Source organism: Montipora capricornis, chromosome 14, assembly GCF_036669925.1.
Source record: "Montipora capricornis isolate CH-2021 chromosome 14, ASM3666992v2, whole genome shotgun sequence".
NCBI classification, from domain to species: domain Eukaryota; kingdom Metazoa; phylum Cnidaria; class Anthozoa; order Scleractinia; family Acroporidae; genus Montipora; species Montipora capricornis.
Window position 1 is genome coordinate 37,223,338 of NC_090896.1, and position 17,500 is coordinate 37,240,837.

The 17,500-nt window shown below is 40.2% G+C and overlaps 1 protein-coding gene and 12 non-coding genes across 13 annotated transcripts; 1 reads left to right on the forward strand and 12 right to left on the reverse strand.

The window, feature by feature from the left end:
* Window positions 1–366: 366 nt before the first annotated feature.
* Trnal-uaa (transfer RNA leucine (anticodon UAA)) lies at window positions 367–490 on the reverse strand. Its single transcript has 2 exons — window positions 453–490; window positions 367–401 (listed from the first exon to the last, which is right to left on the reverse strand). It is a non-coding gene; the product is annotated as a tRNA-Leu (tRNA).
* Window positions 491–806: 316 nt separating this feature from the next.
* Window positions 807–930, reverse strand: Trnal-caa (transfer RNA leucine (anticodon CAA)). The gene is made up of 2 exons: window positions 893–930; window positions 807–852 (listed from the first exon to the last, which is right to left on the reverse strand). It is a non-coding gene; the product is annotated as a tRNA-Leu (tRNA).
* A 603-nt stretch (window positions 931–1,533) lies between these two features.
* Trnal-uaa (transfer RNA leucine (anticodon UAA)) lies at window positions 1,534–1,657 on the reverse strand. The gene is made up of 2 exons: window positions 1,620–1,657; window positions 1,534–1,579 (listed from the first exon to the last, which is right to left on the reverse strand). It is a non-coding gene; the product is annotated as a tRNA-Leu (tRNA).
* Window positions 1,658–1,973: 316 nt separating this feature from the next.
* On the reverse strand, window positions 1,974–2,097 carry Trnal-caa (transfer RNA leucine (anticodon CAA)). Its single transcript has 2 exons — window positions 2,060–2,097; window positions 1,974–2,019 (listed from the first exon to the last, which is right to left on the reverse strand). It is a non-coding gene; the product is annotated as a tRNA-Leu (tRNA).
* Window positions 2,098–2,700: 603 nt separating this feature from the next.
* Window positions 2,701–2,824, reverse strand: Trnal-uaa (transfer RNA leucine (anticodon UAA)). The gene is made up of 2 exons: window positions 2,787–2,824; window positions 2,701–2,746 (listed from the first exon to the last, which is right to left on the reverse strand). It is a non-coding gene; the product is annotated as a tRNA-Leu (tRNA).
* A 316-nt stretch (window positions 2,825–3,140) lies between these two features.
* Trnal-caa (transfer RNA leucine (anticodon CAA)) lies at window positions 3,141–3,264 on the reverse strand. Its single transcript has 2 exons — window positions 3,227–3,264; window positions 3,141–3,186 (listed from the first exon to the last, which is right to left on the reverse strand). It is a non-coding gene; the product is annotated as a tRNA-Leu (tRNA).
* A 595-nt stretch (window positions 3,265–3,859) lies between these two features.
* On the reverse strand, window positions 3,860–3,983 carry Trnal-uaa (transfer RNA leucine (anticodon UAA)). Its single transcript has 2 exons — window positions 3,946–3,983; window positions 3,860–3,905 (listed from the first exon to the last, which is right to left on the reverse strand). It is a non-coding gene; the product is annotated as a tRNA-Leu (tRNA).
* Window positions 3,984–4,294: 311 nt separating this feature from the next.
* Trnal-caa (transfer RNA leucine (anticodon CAA)) lies at window positions 4,295–4,413 on the reverse strand. The gene is made up of 2 exons: window positions 4,376–4,413; window positions 4,295–4,340 (listed from the first exon to the last, which is right to left on the reverse strand). It is a non-coding gene; the product is annotated as a tRNA-Leu (tRNA).
* Window positions 4,414–4,972: 559 nt separating this feature from the next.
* Window positions 4,973–5,096, reverse strand: Trnal-uaa (transfer RNA leucine (anticodon UAA)). Its single transcript has 2 exons — window positions 5,059–5,096; window positions 4,973–5,018 (listed from the first exon to the last, which is right to left on the reverse strand). It is a non-coding gene; the product is annotated as a tRNA-Leu (tRNA).
* A 316-nt stretch (window positions 5,097–5,412) lies between these two features.
* Window positions 5,413–5,536, reverse strand: Trnal-caa (transfer RNA leucine (anticodon CAA)). Its single transcript has 2 exons — window positions 5,499–5,536; window positions 5,413–5,458 (listed from the first exon to the last, which is right to left on the reverse strand). It is a non-coding gene; the product is annotated as a tRNA-Leu (tRNA).
* Window positions 5,537–6,137: 601 nt separating this feature from the next.
* Trnal-uaa (transfer RNA leucine (anticodon UAA)) lies at window positions 6,138–6,261 on the reverse strand. Its single transcript has 2 exons — window positions 6,224–6,261; window positions 6,138–6,183 (listed from the first exon to the last, which is right to left on the reverse strand). It is a non-coding gene; the product is annotated as a tRNA-Leu (tRNA).
* Window positions 6,262–6,572: 311 nt separating this feature from the next.
* Trnal-caa (transfer RNA leucine (anticodon CAA)) lies at window positions 6,573–6,696 on the reverse strand. Its single transcript has 2 exons — window positions 6,659–6,696; window positions 6,573–6,618 (listed from the first exon to the last, which is right to left on the reverse strand). It is a non-coding gene; the product is annotated as a tRNA-Leu (tRNA).
* A 3,612-nt stretch (window positions 6,697–10,308) lies between these two features.
* On the forward strand, window positions 10,309–15,697 carry LOC138033133 (uncharacterized). Its single transcript, XM_068880897.1, has 5 exons — window positions 10,309–10,358; window positions 11,311–11,396; window positions 12,600–12,878; window positions 14,460–14,729; window positions 15,419–15,697. Exons 2-5 carry the CDS (start codon window positions 11,330–11,332, stop codon window positions 15,421–15,423), a joined length of 621 nt encoding a protein of 206 aa, XP_068736998.1. The 5' UTR covers window positions 10,309–10,358; window positions 11,311–11,329; the 3' UTR covers window positions 15,424–15,697.
* Window positions 15,698–17,500: the final 1,803 nt, after the last annotated feature.

The following is a 17,500-nucleotide window of genomic DNA, read 5'->3' on the forward strand; positions in this document are numbered from 1 at the left end:
AATTCGAAACAGGTCAAAACCAAGTCTGCTCTCGCTAAGGTCACCTTCCTCACAATATCGTTCAATACCATTGGATTGTGGAAAGCCAGCATTTTGTACGTGAGATTAGACAAAACTGAATGAATTAGAACAATTTAATTTAAATGAGTTTCTGCAGACCAATAAACCTGCAACCCAGATCGACCATCCACAACTGAAGAAGTGAAATCATTGGTGAGAAAGAACTGTTCTTGTCTGATCTATACTCTTCGGGATGATCACGGAAATTATTGAAAGGATCCGAAGACACAAAATGTGGTTTTGGCAGTATATTTCATTGCAATCTCCTGTTTTGGTCCCGAGAACGGAAAGAAAACAATGAACATCTGCCAGGAGTGGGATTCGAACCCACGCCTCCAACTGGAGAACAGAAGACCCAAACAGTTCAAAGCACGGAATCCCTTTGATACTGACTTAAGTCTGGCGCCTTTGACCACTCGGCCATCCTGGCAACTTGACCTACCAAATATCACGCATTTCTATCCAGCCAGGATACATGACTGTTTTGTCGTGACTGGAATTTGCCAGTTCTGTGACAAATAGTGTGAGAATGACTAAAAAGTGAACTGGGTCGTCAAAGAGAAATACATTAGTCTCGCTCTAGTTCTACAGAATGTACCAGGTGGTCGTTTTAAAAAAGAGTCCTCGAGAAGTTTTACAGGCTTTTCTCAGTTTGGTTTTGCCCTCTGCCTTCGAGCGGATCGTACAAAGTTGCAGTTGATGTTGTCCTCAATTGTCAGTCGCAACGAATAGGATACAAAAGGAGCTGTCAGGAGTGGGATTCGAACCCACGCCTCCAAGTGGAGAACAGAAGGCTCCAGGATCCCATTCTACTAATGGAAAGGTATATAACCTTGAGTCTGGCGCCTTGGACCGCTCGGCCATCCTGACAGTCCAGATATCAGAGGTAAGTGATTAATTTGACTGATTATTTTTAGTTTATTTTGAAAAGATATTGCAGGCAGTCATGAAGAAATCTGTCAAAGGATCTTTCTTGGAGAAGGTAACTTAGAATCCGACCATCTGCTAAAGAGATTTTCGACTAACAAGTGATTTTTGAATACCTACACTAAAACGATCTTTAATTACCTTGCTCCCATTATACTGTCAAAATCTTCGGCACTCAAATTCGACACAGGTCAAAACCAGGTCTACTCTCGCTAAGGTCAGCTTCCTCACAATATCGTTCAATACCATTGGATTGTGGAAAGCCAGCATTTTGTACGTGAGATTAGACAAAACTGAATGAATTAGAACAATTTAATTTAAATGAGTTTCTGCTGACCAATAAACCTGCAACCCAGATCGATCATCAACAACTGAGGAAGTGCAATCATTGGTGAGAAATAACTGTTATTCTCTGATCTATATACTCTTCGGGAGGATCACGGAAATTATTGAAAGGATCTAAAGACACAAAATGTGGTTTTGGCAGTATATTTCATTGCAATCTCCTGTTTTGGTCCCGAGAACGGAAAGAAAACAATGAACATCTGCCAGGAGTGGGATTCGAACCCACGCCTCCAACTGGAGACCAGAAGACCCAAACAGTTCAAAGCACGGAATCCCTTTGATACTGACTTAAGTCTGGCGCCTTTGACCACTCGGCCATCCTGGCAACTTGACCTACCAAATATCACGCATTTCTATCCAGCCAGGATACATGACTGTTTTGTCGTGACTGGAATTTGCCAGTTCTGTGACAAATAGTGTGAGAATGACTAAAAAGTGAACTGGGTCGTCAAAGAGAAATACATTAGTCTCACTCTAGTGCTACAGAATGTACCAGGTGGTCGTTTTAAAAAAGAGTCCTCGAGAAGTTTTACAGGCTTTTCTCAGTTTGGTTTTGCTCTCTGCCTTCGAGCGGGTCGTACAAAGTTGCAGTTGATGTTGTCCTCAATTGTCAGTCGCAACGAATAGGATACCAAAGAAGCTGTCAGGAGTGGAATTCGAACCCACGTCTCCAAGTGGAGACCAGAAGGCTCCACGATCCCATTCTAATGATGGAAAGGTATGTAACCTTGAGTCTGGCGCCTTAGACCGCTCGGCCATCCTGACAGTTCGGATATCAGAGCTAAGTGATTAAGCCGACTGATTATTTTTAGTTTATGTTGAAAAGATATTGCAGGCAGTCATGAAGAAATCTGTCAAAGGATCTTTCTTGGAGAAGGTAACTTAGAATCCGACCATCTGCTGAAGAGATTTTCGACTAACAAGTGATTTTTGAATATCTACACTAAAACGATCTTTAATTACCTTGCTCCCATTATACTGTCAAAATCTTCCGCACTTAAATTCGAAACAGGTGAAAACCAGGTCTGCTCTCGCTAAGGTCAGCTCCCTTACAATATCGTTCAATACCATTGGATTGTGGAAAGTCAGCATTTTGTACGTGAGATTAGACAAAACTGAATGAATTAGAACAATTTAATTTAAATGAGTTTCTGCTGACCAATAAACCTGCAACCCAGATCGACCATCCACAACTGAAGAAGTGAAATCATTGGTGAGAAAGAACTGTTATTCTCTGATCTATATACTCTTCGGGAGGATCACGGAAATTATTGAAAGGATCTGAAGACACAAAATGTGGTTTTGGCAGTATATTTCATTGCAATCTCCTGTTTTGGTCCCGAGAACGGAAAGAAAACAATGAACATCTGCCAGGAGTGGGATTCGAACCCACGCCTCCAACTAGAGACCAGAAGACCCAAACAGTTCAAAGCACGGAATCCCTTTGATACTGACTTAAGTCTGGCGCCTTCGACCACTCGGCCATACTGGCAACTTGACCTACCAAATATCACGCATTTCTATCCAGCCAGGATACATGACTGTTTTGTCGTGACTGGAATTTGCTAGTTCTGTGACAAATAGTGTGAGAATGACTAAAAAGTGAACTGGGTCGTCAAAGAGAAATACATTAGTCTCGCTCTAGTTCTACAGAATATACCAGATGGTCGTTTTGAAAAAGAGTCCTCGAGAAGTTTTACAGGCTTTTCTCAGTTTGGTTTTGCCCTCTGCCTTCGAGCGGGTCGTACAAATTTGCAGTTGATGTTGTCCTCAATTGTCAGTCGCAACGAATAGGATACAAAAGGAGCTGTCAGGAGTGGGATTCGAACCCACGCCTCCAAGTGGAGACCAGAAGGCTCCACGATCCCATTCTAATGATGGAAAGGTATGTAACCTTGAGTCTGGCGCCTTGGACCGCTCGGCCATCCTGACAGTTCAGATATCAGAGGTAAGTGATTAATTCGACTGATTATTTTCAATTCATATTGAAAAGATATTGCAGGCAGTCGTGACGTCATGAAAAAATCTGTCAAAGGATCGTTCTTGGTGCAGGTAACTTAGAGTCCGACCATTTGCTAAAGAGATTTGCGACTAACAAGTGATTTTTGAATATCTACACTAAAACGATCTTAAATTACCTTGCTCAAATTATACTGTCAAAATCTTCGGCACTCAAATTCGACACAGGTCAAAACCAAGTCTGCTCTCGCTAAGGTCAGCTTCCTCACAATATCGTTCAATACCATTGGATTGATGAAAGCCAGCATTTTGTAAGTGAGATTACACAAAACTGTACGAATTAGAAAATTTAATTTAAATAGATATCTACCGACCAATCAACCTGCAACCCAGATCGACCATCAACAATCATTGGTGACAAAAGAACTGTTTTTCTCTGATCTATACTCTTCAGGATGATCACGGAAGTTATTGAAAGGATCCGAAGGCACAAAATGTGGTTTTTGGGGGATATTTCATTGCAATCTCCTGCTTTGGTCCCGAGAATGGAGAGGAAAAAATCAACATTTGCCAGGAGTGGGATTCGAACCCACGCCTCCAACAGGAGACCAGAAGACCCAAACAGTTCAAGGCACGGAATCCCTTTGACACTCGCTTAAGTCTGGCGCCTTTGACCACTCGGCCATCCTGGCAACTTGACCTCCTAAGTATCACGCATTTCCATCCAGCCAGGATACATGACTGTTTTGTCGTGTTCCATTTTGCAAGACTAGAATTTGCCAGTTCTGTGACAAACTGAGTGTGAGGATGACTAAAAAGTGAACTGGGTCCTCAAAGACCAATACATTTATCGCACTCTAGTTCTACAGAATGCACCGGATAGTCGAACTTTTACAGCCTTTTCGCAGTTTGCTTTTGCTCTCTGCCTTCGAGCGGGTCGTACAAAGTTGCAGTTGATGTTGTCCTCAATTGTCAGTCGCAACGAATAGGATACAAAAGGAGCTGTCAGGAGTGGGATTCGAACCCACGCCTCCAAGTGGAGACCAGAAGGCTCCACGATCCCATTCTAATGAAGGTATGTAACATTGAGTCTGGCACCTTAGACCGCTCGGCCATCCTGACAGTCCAGATATCAGAGGTAAGTGATTAATTTGACTGATTTTTTTTAGTTTATGTTAAAAAGATATTGCAGGCAGTCATGAAGAAATCTGTCAAAGGGTCTTTCTTGATGCACGTAACTTAGAGTCCGACCATTTGCTAAAGAGATTTGCGACTAACAAGTGATTTTTGAATATCTACACTAAAACGATCTTAAATTACCTTGCTCCCATTCTACTGTCAAAATCTTTGGCACTCAAATTCGACACAGGTCAAAACCAAGTCTGCTCTCGCTAAGGTCAGCTTCCTCACAACATCGTTCAATACCATTGGATTGATGAAAGCCAGCATTTTGTAAGTGAGATTACACAAAACTGTATGAATTAGAAAATTTAACCTGCAACCCAGATCGACCATCAACAATCATTGGTGACAAAAGAACTGTTTTTCTCTGATCTATACTCTTCAGGATGATCATGGAAGTTATTGAAAGGATCCGAAGGCACAAAATGTGGTTTTTGGGGGATATTTCATTGCAATCTCCTGCTTTGGTCCCGAGAACGGAGAGGAAAAAATCAACATTTGCCAGGAGTGGGATTCGAACCCACGCCTCCAACAGGAGACCAGAAGACCCAAACAGTTCAAGGCACGGAATCCCTTTGACACTCGCTTAAGTCTGGCGCCTTTGACCACTCGGCCATCCTGGCAACTTGACCTCCTAAGTATCACGCATTTCTATCCAGCCAGGATACATGACTGTTTTGTCGTGACTGGAATTTGCCAGTTCTGTGACAAATAGTGTGAGAATGACTAAAAAGTGAACTGGGTCGTCAAAGAGAAATACATTAGTCTCACTCTAGTGCTACAGAATGTACCAGGTGGTCGTTTTAAAAAAGAGTCCTCGAGAAGTTTTACAGGCTTTTCTCAGTTTGGTTTTGCTCTCTGCCTTCGAGCGGGTCGTACAAAGTTGCAGTTGATGTTGTCCTCAATTGTCAGTCGCAACGAATAGGATACCAAAGAAGCTGTCAGGAGTGGGATTCGAACCCACGCCTCCAAGTGGAGACCAGAAGGCTCCACGATCCCATTCTAATGATGGAAAGGTATGTAACCTTGAGTCTGGCGCCTTAGACCGCTCGGCCATCCTGACAGTTCGGATATCAGAGCTAAGTGATTAAGTCGACTGATTATTTTTAGTTTATTTTGAAAAGATATTGCAGGCAGTCATGAAGAAATCTGTCAAAGGATCTTTCTTGGAGAAGGTAACTTAGAATCCGACCATCTGCTAAAGAGATTTTCGACTAACAAGTGATTTTTGAATACCTACACTAAAACGATCTTTAATTACCTTGCTCCCATTATACTGTCAAAATCTTCGGCACTCAAATTCGACACAGGTGAAAACCAGCTCTACCCTCGCTAAGGTCAGCTTCCTCACAATATCGTTCAATACCATTGGATTGTGGAAAGCCAGCATTTTGTACGTGAGATTAGACAAAACTGAATGAATTAGAACAATTTAATTTAAATGAGTTTCTGCTGACCAATTAACGTGCAACCCAGATCGACCATCAACAACTGAGGAAGTGCAATCATTGGTGAGAAAGAATTGTTATTCTCTGATCTATACTCTTCGGGATGATCAGGGAAATTATTGAAAGGATCCGAAGACACAAAATGTGGTTTTGGCAGTATATTTCATTGCAATCTCCTGTTTTGGTCCCGAGAACGGAAAGAAAACAATGAACATTTGCCAGGAGTGGGATTCGAACCCACGCCTCCAACTGGAGACCAGAAGACCCAAACAGTTCAAGGCACGGAATCCCTTTGACACTCGCTTAAGTCTGGCGCCTTTGACCACTCGGCCATCCTGGCAACTTGACCTCCTAAGTATCACGCATTTCCATCCAGCCAGGATACATGACTGTTTTGTTGTGTTCCATTTTGCAAGACTAGAATTTGCCAGTTCTGTGACAAACTGAGTGTGAGGATGACTAAAAAGTGAACTGGGTCCTCAAAGACCAATACATTTATCGCACTCTACTTCTACAGAATGCACCGGATAGTCGAACTTTTACAGCCTTTTCACAGTTTGCTTTTGATCTGTGCCTTCGAGCGGCTCGTAGAAAGTTGCAGTTCATGTTGTCCTCAATGGTCAATTACAGCGAATAGGATACAAAGGGAGCTCTCAGGAGTGGGATTCGAACCCACGCTTCCAAGTGGAGACCAGAAGTCTCCACGATCCCATTCTAATGATGGAAAGGTATGTAACCTTGAGTCTGGCGCCTTAGACCGCTCGGCCATCCTGACAGTTCAGATATCAGAGTTAAGTGATCAATTCGACTGATTATTTTCAATTCATGTTGAAAAGATATTGCAGGCAGTCGAGACGTCATGAAGAAATCTGTGAAAGGATCGTTCTTGGTGCTGGTAATTTAGAGTCCGACCATCTGCTAAAGAGATTTGCGACTAACAAGTGATTTTTGAATATCTACACTAAAACGATCTTTAATTAACTTGCTCCCATTATACTGTCAGAATCTTCCGCACTCAAACTTCGTAGTGCAATATGATTGTTTAGTCGGATTTCATTTAGCAAAGACAAGATTTGCCAGTTTTGTGACAAATACTGTAAGAATGACTAAGAAGTGAAGTTTGCTTACACACTCCGATTTGGTGGCAGTAGTGGTGTGTGCCCCTGCGGGACACTTTTGACGTTTGAAATTGCAGCATTTTGATTGGTGTATTTAACTTTTTGCGGGAAATCACGTAATCATGTTGGAAATTCAAAGTTGGGGTGTCACAGAGACCCAGGCCCCCACGGTTCAAGCGAAAAGAACAAGACAGGATATTTTTTTCCGAAGCAAACGGTTTAACGACTAGAATAGCAAACGAGTATGTACAACAAGAAGAAAAAAGCAAAAAATGTCACACTATTTACAAGAAGAAGACGGTGCCCTGAACACTCAACCTATTGTAGTTTATTATTATTATCGAGGCTGATTTGGATGTGGCCGGTCAATGAGAGGATCCAGAACACAATCATTCATTGTTTGAATTTTGAATTTTGAATTTCCCGCCTACTTCTAACCGTCAAAAGCGTCCCGAAGGGGCCTACACCACTACTGGCAGCAAGACTTGTCGGTACGACATTCTCACAGGACAATTTGTAAGTGTTCGTGATCTCTTGCCAATTCGATTGCATTCATTTTATATCCTAGTAGTAATAGTAGTAGTAGCAGTAGTAGTAGTAATAATAGTAGTAGTAGTAGCAGCAGCAGCAGCAGTAGTAGTAGTAGTAGTAGTAGTAGTAGTAGTAGTAGTAGTAGTAGTAGTAGTAGTAGTAGTAGTAGTAGTATTAGTAGTAGTGGTCGTGGTCGTGGTCGTGGTCGTGGTCGTGGTCGTGGTCGTGGTAGTTGTAGTAGTAATCGTGGTAATAGTAGTAGTGGTAGTAGTTCATAAAAGGGAAACGTTTTTCTTTCTCTTACTACTACTACTACTACTACTACTACTACTACTACTACTACTACTACTACTACTACTACTACTACTACTACTACTACTACTACACTATATATAAAATGAATACAATCGAAATGGCAAGAAATCACAAACACGTACAAATTGTCCTGTGAGAATGTCGTACCGACAAGTCGTGCTGCCAGTAGTGGTGTGGGCCCCTTCTGGGCGCTTTTGACGGTTGGAAGTAGGCGGGAAATTCAAAATTCAAACAATGAATGATTGTATCTGGTGATTCTTTCTCTTACATTTCACGCATTTTGGCGATGAAATGTCTCCAAAATCACGAAATTTTATACTGTGCTCCCATGAAATCGACACACGCGTTTTATGCAAATACTGAGCACCACGAGCTCTTGAAACATGTACAGTTTAGTACTGTATGTGTGAAACGGCGTTTTTACAGACCAAGTTCTTTTTGGATTGATTTTGCGCGAAACCAGACCTTTCCATGTAATCTCACTAGTCTTGCATTCAAGCAATAGAGGACGTTTTCCGTGTTTTCATAGCCTCATCTAAACACAAGGGGAAATTGGGAGAATTCGAGACAGTTATGCAAACGCGAGACGCAGTCGAGGGTTTGCATAACTGTCGAGAATTCTCCCAAGTCCCCCAAGTGTTTAGATGAGGCTATGAAAACACGGAGAAAAGTCCTATGTTCCTTTTATAAAATACTCCTCAAAGATAATTCGACAAATGAAGGAAAATGCTGGTTTTTCACTTCTCAGGATTGAAACAGATTTTCTTGATACACGTTCATATTTCCTACAAGCCAATCAAAACGCGCGTGTGACAATATATAACCAATCAAAATTCGTGTGATGTCACAGCCGTGTTTCCATACTCTCTCATCTAAACACAGCTATTGAACAATGAGAGTGCGCTTACTATCCTAATTATTTTATGAAAGAAATAATCACCCAGGTATGGAATTGAGAATGGTCACTCGCGCAGGCCAAATCTCATTTTAGAACTCAGCTAAAAATAGCTTCTTCTGTAAAAATGCTTTTCCATAGACCAAATATTGGATTTGTAGGTTCCTGGTTATAGGCTGCTGTGGTCACTGTTGTTTGCACTTTAATATCCTGTATTTAGAGAAGGGCATTCTGTAATTTGGATACAGATTAATTGGTAGAGTCACGCATGAGCTATTTGGAGACTTTACAGAGTGAGCCCTACTTTGGATCGTTTCAAAGGCCTTGAGAACGAAGTTGGCCAAAAACGAGAGATCGATGCTAAATAGAAAAATACTCAGCAACTTATTTGCATCTCATTGAATAGATTATTGTCTTTTGCATTCTGACATGACCTTCAACAAGAAGACCTTTTCAAACCTCCTTTTTTGATTCACACAGGCGTTTCAAAAGTCAGATACAAAACTAGAATACACTTGTACAGATCTCTCATTTATATTACATTGAATAAAAGAAAAATTTTGGTTTGTAAAGACGATATGGTCCCTTTCACCTTCGTGCAAAAATTTGGCTTGTGTTTCGTTTACCGAATCCGGAATAATTAAAGTCCATAAAACAAAAGAACAAAGCGAGCATTATACCTAAAACCTAATCAACAAGGCCTAATCAGAATGACAATGTTTCTTTTGCCTTTAGCCATTTTGTTCCAGTGAATGAAAGTCTACCCAAAAATTTCGCCCTGGACTAAAGCTTTTATTCAGGTTTCGAGCGCTCGGAAAAACCTTTTAGCTTAATAGGCCTTACGCGTGATGACTTCTGACAAGCTAATTTCACCACCAAGCCTCGTTTGTACAAAATTATTCACGTAATTTGGACATACCATTAAGTTTGGTCCTTTGGGATTTAGCTCATGCTAAAATTGATTTTCGAATTCGAGGCCTGGTGGTGAAATTAACTAGGCAGACGTCATCACGCATAAGGGCTATTATCAATCTTTCTATTCAACCAGTGAATTGTTCATTAATGTACTAGGTTTGTATCTGACGTCATTGTCAGTATTTTGGTCAGCCCAAGTAATAGATGGTTTTCACGTGACGTCACAGCGGCCCATTTTGTGTTTACTAGAACAATAGACATCCTCTCCCTTGGAGACTGAACTCTATTTTTATGCAAATTCTGCGCAAATATTTTCTATTGTTTTGTACACCAAAATGGCCGTCAAGTCACGTGAGTGAAAACCATCTATTGATCTCTCATTAGAACTCCTTTCCAGCGACCGTATTTCCCATTGTTTTGTGCTTTTCTAGGGAATAGTTAAAAACAACCTATTAAATTCTTTTCCCCATGGACGGGCAGTCTTTTCTCTGAAATTCGTATCAAATGGACGTAAAAGAATATATCGTTGTTCACACGTGATCTGATTATTTTTATACGATTGGTTGAAGCTTTAGACTAATGCTTATTTAAACCATGCCGCATCTGGTACAAAGTCTTATGTAGTCTCTTGTCAGGCTGAAGGAAGCATCGTTTTCATTTTAGGTGAGTTCTAGTATGAATATCCTTGAGCTATAAGGGATTAAATTTTTTGGAGAAATCATGCCTTGAACTTAACAATAATGATAAATTCGCAAGGGCATTTGATCAGTTTATTATTATTTTTGTTTCGGATAGCAATTTTAATGTTCTGAGTAGTAAGTTTCTGTAAAGACAAGACGAACAACTGAGCAGATTTCTTTTAAGCTCATTGAATCAACGTGAAAACAATTCACTTTATCAGGAGTTTGTAACGAACCTTTGAAATAGCCTGTGAACATCCGCCACCTTCTCCTTCCTTTGAAAGTACAGAACTCCTAAATATAATAAATTAACTCTACTTAATTGGACAGCTTGATTTATACGATAAAATCACATGCTTGGAAATAAACACCTTTAATTTTGGTTTGTAACATGGTGTTCGGTATTGCAGTGTGCATTGAAACGATTAAAACATCTGCAGTACTTATTGCTCGTTTTGTTATCGTTACCCTGTCAGAAGACATAAACAAAAGATATCACGAATGTTAGTTTCAGGCATTAGAACCTTGACGTCAGTTCGCCAATGATCGCTCTCTTTTTTAAAGAGATTGCTACAAAAACATATTTTTAGTTTGCTTATCTGTAGACGTGGCCTTGCGACTTTCTAGACTACCTGGTACTGTATAAATGACTGCACTGAGATAAAAGTCTGTGACTGTAAAAGCTGTAGTCCTTTCTTAAGTGTGCGTAAACTAATGATGTGATTTCGCCGACTAACGTCCAGTCTGAGCACAAGACTGAGCTTCCATGATTCGCACACGAGAATCGAAACACGAATACAACCTCTTTAATTCAAGAAATGATTCTAACTGTTCCTTTGCATCTCTAGCCGGTATCGTGAACACGATCCTGTACCTTTTACAAGTTTTGAATTCCTCGTTATTTATAAATGACAAGTCTCATTTTCTTTTGGCAGGTTCTAAGAAAAGTACACAATGCATTTTTTAGGCCTTTTGCTGGAATTTCTGGCTTTTTTCGTTTTGGTAGTCGAGGTTGACGGAGGTAAGAACAGCATTTGGAAGCATGTCTCCTGAATTTAAGAATATCGCAGTTGTGTGGCTGTCTGAAATCGTAATAAATTGGTATGAGCTGCAGGTTACTGTAGAAAGTAATTTATGTTGGCCTAGGTTATGCTCGACTTTATAAGTTTTATAATCTTTCGATGGGATGTTGACAATTTTCTTAGATCGATACGACAGAGTACGAAAAGACAGGCTTTTTTCGATCATGATAATCCAACTCCCTTGACCAAACTGGTAAGCCACGAGATCTTAATTATTATGGCACGTTAATGGTTGATTGATCAGTACTCCATAGATAGTTGGCAACCAATCTCTAGAGACACGGATAACAACGATATGATGTACAATTGCTGGTGGACAACCGAAAAGAGCTAATGAACCAACGTGGTGTCGATCACCTAACGTGAAAACCACCTATTCTTTGATTAATTGCACCTAACTATCACGGCGGCCATGTTGGTGGAAAGAACAATAGACAAAAAGCCTTTTGGGAATTTGACTATATTATTATACGAAACTTGAGCAACATTTTTCTGTTGTTTTGGCATCAACATGGCCGTCTTATCACGTGAGTGCAATCAAAAATAGTGACATCAACAACACAGAGACTAAGATCAAATGAAAGTCTTTCATTTCACTCAGATCACAACAGCCACGGTGCACTGCACTGCACCAAAGGAAAGCATTTTCAGCAGCCGACAAATCGTGTGCGTTTTCGGATGCATCGATACTTCTCGTAAGTATCAATACATCCGACTAGTTAGGTATCGCTGCTATCGAATACTTCCTATCTGTATCAGCCCAGACTTTCCCAGGCTTTTTGCCTCTGCCTCCAGTTTTTCAAAGACCAAATAACTTATCCGGAGAATAAGTCGCCACCCAGCACTTTCAATCTGCGCAAAGATTTCAGTATTTGCTCAGGTAACCGTGAATAGGCACTGTCTAAGCACATCTAACTAAAGCCGGGCGCGTGTACGAAAACCTTAGCCAACGTTTAACATGGACTACATACTCTGGATAGTTATAAAGTTGTCCAGTCTTTGAACAACTGTGGCCAGATATAAAGATGCGGAATGTTACTCGAATTATCGTATTCAACTATGAAGCGACAAGAACACGTACTATTTATATCCTGCCGGATCTTTTGATAATTCAATCTTTAACAATCTTTCATATGTTTTAGCTCCAAAGATATTCTCCTGCCCAGTTTGCTCTTTTTCCGGAAACAGCTTTGCTGACGCTAAAGGCAAATGCGATCAAAAACTGCAATTCCAAGCCTGTCCCGTGCACATGATGAACCCTGTTTGTGCAGCTTTCTACGAGGACGGATTTCTCAAGAGGCTATGTCTTTCCAAAGAAGGATATCAGAGTTTGGAAGAGGAGTGTAATTTAAAGGAAGACCAAACCTGTAGGATGACGATGGCTATGTGCGAGCAATCGAGGTGCATGGCTTCACTTCCAGGTAACATGTTCATGTCGTTTCACTTGATTTTCTTCCTTATTTCGAAACATTCAAAGTCGTGCAACTAAATTTATTCTCCATCACAGAAATATCTTATTCTCTATTTTCGAATTCCCCATAATACACTTTATTTGCCCCCCAAATTTTGCATAAACCATTGTTTTCAAATGCTCTTGGGAATATGCAGTGTCCCCAAGAGCATTTGAAAACAATAGTTTATGCAAAATTTGGGGGGCAAACAAAGTGTATTATGGGGAATTCGAAAATAGAGAATAAGGAAAGGTTAATATCTCCTATCTTCCCGTATGTTATTAGCACGAGCTCCAAGACATGGTATTTTTTTTTTTACAAGGCTACGCATAATCTGGTCTGCCTTAGTCCTTCCGTTGTTCCCGTCGTGCGCGAAGGCGCTAGCCTGAGAACGACTCAAGCATCCACTACTCGCTTTCCCTTCTTTGTCCCCAAGAGATGAAGATCTAAAACATATCAGAAATCTTTTTTTGATTAGAACAACCAGAATCTGGAACCTCCTCACCGGCAGAAAGGACTTAGCTAATGCCACCCTTACTAGTTTCAAATCTTTTCTTCATGACTATTACCATCGTGCTGTCAGAATGAACCACAATCTTCGAACTTTTAAAACCATCTGCTTGAAATACAACTCGCCAAGATTTCTAGACGTACCAATAATGTGCTGCATGTAAAGTGTTTTTCTTTCCTTCTTTTACTTATATTTTATTCCTGCGCCCGCAGTAATTAGCTAGACAGCTGTTGCGGTCTTCCTGCCAAAGTTTATATATTGACTGTATGTTTTGTGTTTTGTTTTTTTTTTTTTGGTTTTTTGTTTTGGTATCATAAAGGCAAAGATAATAAAATTTAAAAATATATATGTTTTTTCATTAATTAAACTTCCGGTGTTGTGATTTTCTTACGAGACTATCTGTATTTAGAATAAAGCAGCAAGAATCTTAGTTCTTAGCCTTGGGGAATCTGGAACGAGTGCTTCAATTGGCCAGCAAATTTCATGGTGCTTTGTTGAGTTGTTTTCACATAACGCAAGCGAACGCAAGAATGATGAGCGCAAGAACAAGAAAAAGGAAAACGTTTGATCCTTGCAATTGCGTTTGTACTTATGCTCGCGTCAACCCCGTTTTCACGGTGAAATAAACGCTCTTTTGCTTGCGCTCCTGCTTGCGTCGCTAGTGAAAAAAACACAGGCTTATACCTTTTGGAATTCAGCCCGGAGTAATCTTCCTTATTCGTGCCTTCCACCTCTACAACCTTTTTTGGGTTGACTTAGGGATTTTTCTGGAAACTCCACTTTTCCTCTTTCATCAAATCGACTCCATGCTAATTTCTGTGATACACAACTTCAGGATCTCACATGAACCATATATAGGCGTCTTACATACGCTCTCGGTATAGTACAATTTCGTTGAACTCCCCCCTTTTTAACAATTCAGTCCCAAAGATTGCAAAAGAGAGTGATAAAGAAGGGGTCAATTTCTCTTTCTCCTCAAATACATAATCTCTGACCACAATCTGTTCATATTACGTATGCAATCTTTTTTCATATTGCAGATCCAACTCAGGCATTTTTATGTCCTGTTTGCAAAGGGTCAGGAAAAGATTTCGCAGACAGTAAAAGAAATTGTGACCTCTATATGACAATTCAGCCGTGCCCAGAATACATAACTGATGCTGTTTGCGCAGCTTTCGGTGAAGATGGAAAATTCGAGCGAAAGTGTCTTTCCATGGGCAAGTACCAAAGTTTGATGGAAGAGTGTGATGACGGAGAAAGCCCTGGTTGCAGGATTGCCATGTGCGATAAATCTAGATGCGAGGCTTCAGGTATTAGTGCAAGCCCTTTCCCCGGGCTTTGAAATTTTGCATTAATTATTTTACCAAAGCGCAATAGTTTAAAAATCACCCCAGTATTAATTCAAGATAGTGTATTGAGGTGGCTCTAATTGAAACCATGCGTCGGCTTATGTTTTTGGTCTAACACAACTGCATGATTCCCGGCCTGTATACAACGGCATTTCTCACCTTACATCTTAAAAGAAACCTCCACTAAAACAAGAATACAGCTTCAAAATATTTAACATAATGTTTACAATCAAAATTGTTCAAAGGTTTTCCAATGGAATCGTTTGTATCCGAAATAACTGAATTTCAAAAACGCCATCTTGAATAATTGTGACGTGTTATGGTTGCTCTTTTGTATTTGCACAAAGAGCTTTTGTTTTAAAACAATAGGGCAACCATGACACGTCACAATTATTCAAGATAGCGGCGCCCGGGAAATTTGAAAACCAAAACAACCGTTAAAATTTATTTCTTTCGGCTACAAACGCTCCCATTGAAAAACGTTCGAACAATTTTGATTGTGAGCATTATGTTAACTATTTTAAAGATATATTCCTGTTTTAGTGGAGGTTCCCTTTAACACCTAAACAAAATCTGGCTCAACTTTTGCGATATTTTGATTTATATAATAATTTCACCTTGATTTCATAATTCCATTTTCTTCATTGCAGTTTAAACAAAGTTAAAGGATCCGTATGCCACACTCCTGAGAAGACAGCTCATGTAAAACTCAGACTACATGAATTTGTGACTACAGACCACCATGTTGTCTAACTTCGTTTTTACTCCCAAGGAGTCTTGTTTCAATAAGCTTTCTAAAGTAAAACAAGCTTTAGCTTCAATCACCCATTTTGGACATGATGGACGATAAAGAACAATTGTTTAAGAGTTGCTTCAAGTTACAAAACTACAATAAACGATTAACAGATGCAAATGTTGTCTATTCATACCACACCACCATAACATCACAAACAAGGCTTTCAGTATTTAAGACATCAAGTAGTATCTAATTGGAGATGGAGCCATCAGAATACACTTTAGGCGCAACGTATCAGGCTTACCCAAAATTAGCCTAGTCACCATCAAGCGAAAGAAAAGTTGCTCTCTTTGCTGGAAAATAAACGATAGACCCCAATTCGGCCAACTAAATGTTGTACCCAATTCAAACCCTTTGGGAATAAAACGTTTTGGTCCAGCTATTTCCATATTATTTTAATTTCAATGCTATATTATAATGCGAATACATTACACAAAGAATCTTAACCTTGGGAGATTTGAATTAGGTACAAGATTGGTCTATTGTTTATTTTTCTGACACTGATGGGGACAAACCTGATACCAGATTCTTACGACTGGGTAATGGACTCTTCCTTGCTCTTCCTTGCTCTTTAGTTACCGAAACGTATTAACCGTATGAGACCCGCAAACGTAGAGAAAGAAACACGTCGTGACAACCACAGTGAATCTACTATCCCGGGGAGGTCTTCCCGAATAATAAGAGTTATAGCAATAATATCGCAGAGCGAAGTAAGTAGTTTATTAATCCACGAAGCCTCAATAGACCTTGCAATAAGACTCGTGAGAAAGTGCCCGATCTAAAATTATACAATAAATACACAGCTCAGATAGGTTGAGTCAGTATTGTCACAATTTATAACCGTAATTGGCAACAATTCCATAACTTGCTTGGAAGAAAAGAATAAGTCGCAAAATTATGGAATAAGTTGACCCTGAACTATTGTTAGAAATTGTGGCCATATAAAGATTTCAAGAAGGGTTTACAGAAAAGTATGAAAAGCTCTTGCGGGTCTTAGGTGACTTATCAAGTAATAAGAAAAGTAAACGGAGAAAAATAAATAAACGCTTTCTCATGGGCACTTCGTCGTCGAGGTGAATGACAATATCCTTGGGGATGGTTGTATTAAAAACGTCGATCACGCATCCCATGATATAAATACGGGTATTTTCCAACGTCCTAAAGCAAGAAAGGTGCATGCGTGGAATACGCAAAAACCTTTTCCGTACAGTGGGTGGATCATGTTTTCCAATTACTGTCGAAGTTAGACGTGCGTGGATAAGGGCTTTTTTTCAGCCCACTTCACGAACCGTTGATTTCAGTCTGCGGTTAAAAAATTCTGATCGCGTGATAACATTTTTTGTGGCTATACTGATCCCTTGATGCTATTTTCTATTGCTCTCCCCAAAAGAGAAAAACGTGAAACGATGTTGACGGCGAGTAAAACCTGCCGAAGCTATTACGGGTAACCCAGGAAAAGCCTTGTCCGAGGAAATAAGAAGCAAGTGGAAACGTTTCTTCAGGTTTTTTTCATTTCTCGGCCGTGGGAAGAACGAAGGACTCGCGCCACGTGGTCGGTATTTTCAAAACCGCAAAGCCACAAAAAATGTTATCACGTGATCAGATTTTTCAACCGCAGACTGAAATCAACAGTCCATGAAGTGGGCTGAAAAAAAGCCCTTGTCCACGGACGTCTGAGATCGATAGTAAGGAATAGAGGACGTTTTCCGCGTTTCCATAGCCTCATGTAAACACGAGGGGAAGTTGAGAGAATTCGAGACAGTTATGCAAACCAGAGACGCAGTCGAGGGTTTGCATAACTTTCGAGAATTCTCTCAACTCCCCCGAGTACCTACTTACCTACCTACTTACTTGCTTACTTACTTGCTTACTTGCTTACTTGCTTACTTACTTAGTACTTACTACCTACTTACTTACTACTTACTCACTTAATTAC

Bases quoted from the DNA above. Each gene is read 5' to 3' on its own strand.
- LOC138033133 (XM_068880897.1), top strand. From the start codon at position 11,330: ATGCATTTTTTAGGCCTTTTGCTGGAATTTCTGGCTTTTTTCGTTTTG. The intron at 11,397-12,599 runs GTAAGAACAGCA...CATATGTTTTAG, and splicing joins GGTAGTCGAGGTTGACGGAG to CTCCAAAGATATTCTCCTGC. The intron at 12,879-14,459 runs GTAACATGTTCA...TTCATATTGCAG, and splicing joins GTGCATGGCTTCACTTCCAG to ATCCAACTCAGGCATTTTTA.